Source organism: Nicotiana tomentosiformis, chromosome 4, assembly GCF_000390325.3.
Source record: "Nicotiana tomentosiformis chromosome 4, ASM39032v3, whole genome shotgun sequence".
NCBI lineage: Eukaryota > Viridiplantae > Streptophyta > Magnoliopsida > Solanales > Solanaceae > Nicotiana > Nicotiana tomentosiformis.
Window position 1 is genome coordinate 65171879 of NC_090815.1, and position 1639 is coordinate 65173517.

Below are 1639 nucleotides of genomic sequence, written 5' to 3' on the forward strand. Positions count from 1 at the left end.
GATATCGCATGACTCAAGAACGCCACTGAGTCCTACCAAAATTTATACTGGGAAAGCTTAGCATACAACTTCTTCTCCCTCAAATCTAAAGCGCAATTCTCAAATGCTACTCGTGCTCCTCAGCACTATGGGAATATACCAAGATATCATCAATGAACACAATAACAAAAGAATCCAAATAAGGCTGGAACACATTGTTCATCAAATGCATAAAAGTTGTTGGGGCATTGGTCAAACCAAAAGACATAACCAAAATCTCATAATACTCATAATGAGTCCTGAAAGCCATCTTAGGGTTGTGTGAAGCCCTAATCTTCAATTGGTGATACCCCGATCTCAAGTCAATCTTCGAGAACACCTTGGCACCCTGAAGCTGATGAAACTAATCATCAATGCGCGGCAACAGATACTTGTTCTTTATGGTAACCTTGTTCAACTGTCGATAATTAATACACATCCTAATAGACCTATCCTTTTTCTTTACAAAAAACACTGGCGCATCCCACAGTGATATACTAGCCTTAATGAACCCCTTATCAGAAACTTTTGCAACTGTTCTTTCAATACTTTCAACTACCCTGGAGCCATGCAATATGAAGGAAAAAATATGGGCAACGTGTCTGGCACTAAATCAATAACAAAATCGATATTCCTTTCGGGTGGCATGCCCAGTAGGTCTACAGGAAACACATTCGGAAACTCCCTCACTACTGAAACTGACTCAATATAGGAGTATCATCACTAACATGTCGAACAAAAGCCAGAAACACCAAAGACCCCTTCTCAACCATCCGCTGAGCCTTCAAAAATGAAATCACTCTATTAGGAGTGTGACGAAGAGGACCTCTCCATACAAACCTCGGCAACCCCGGCATAGCCAATGTCACAGTCTTAGCATGATAATCAAGGATAGCATGGTACGGAGGTAACCAATCCACACTCAAAATCACTTCAAATCCCACCATACTAAGCAATAGAATGTCAACACTTGTTTCATAACCCCCAATGGTGACCACACAAGACCGATACACAAGATCCACCACAATAGAATCACCAACATGTGTAGACACTTGCATAGGAATATCAAGAGAACCAAGCGGCATATCCAAATACGGAGAAAAATATGATGACACATAAGAATAAGTAGACCACAAATCAAACAACACAAAAACATCTCTATGACAAACCAAAGCCATAACTGTGATCACAGCATCGGAGGTCATGCCCTCCTGTCTCCTCGGAAAAGCATAGCAATAGGCCCGGCCACTACTAGTCTGACTACCACCAACCTGACCTCCCCCTCTCAGGCATCCTCTTATTGTGTTCTCCCCCTCTAGATGTCTGGGCAGGGGTGATGCGACTGGCACCGAAACTACGAACTGAGAACCCTGATGAGCTGCACCTCTGCTAAGTCTTGGTCAATACTTACTAACATGCTCAAACTCTCCACACTAATAGCAACCCCTGGACGAATACAGCTACTGAGACTGATACTACACCTGAGGACCTAAATACCCACTAGAGGAACCTGCACGGATGGAGCACGATATAAGCTTGCTGGAAGAGCACTAAAGGATGATGGAACTGTAGAACTAAAAGATGACTGAGACTCTGCATCGCGGGCCCTATGTTGTGTAAA

At 43.1% G+C, this 1639-nt stretch overlaps 1 protein-coding gene across 1 annotated transcript; it reads right to left on the reverse strand.

The window, feature by feature from the left end:
• Positions 1-382: 382 nt before the first annotated feature.
• On the reverse strand, positions 383-1223 carry LOC138909829 (uncharacterized). The gene is made up of 2 exons (XM_070201046.1): positions 712-1223; positions 383-578 (listed from the first exon to the last, which is right to left on the reverse strand). Exons 1-2 carry the CDS (start codon positions 1221-1223, stop codon positions 383-385), a joined length of 708 nt encoding a protein of 235 aa, XP_070057147.1.
• Between the last annotated feature and the right edge of the window lie 416 nt (positions 1224-1639).

Bases quoted from the DNA above. Each gene is read 5' to 3' on its own strand.
- LOC138909829 (XM_070201046.1), bottom strand. From the start codon at position 1,223: ATGACCTCCGATGCTGTGATCACAGTTATGGCTTTGGTTTGTCATAGA. The intron at 579-711 runs GTAGTGAGGGAG...GCATGGCTCCAG, and splicing joins CCTATATTGAGTCAGTTTCA to GGTAGTTGAAAGTATTGAAA.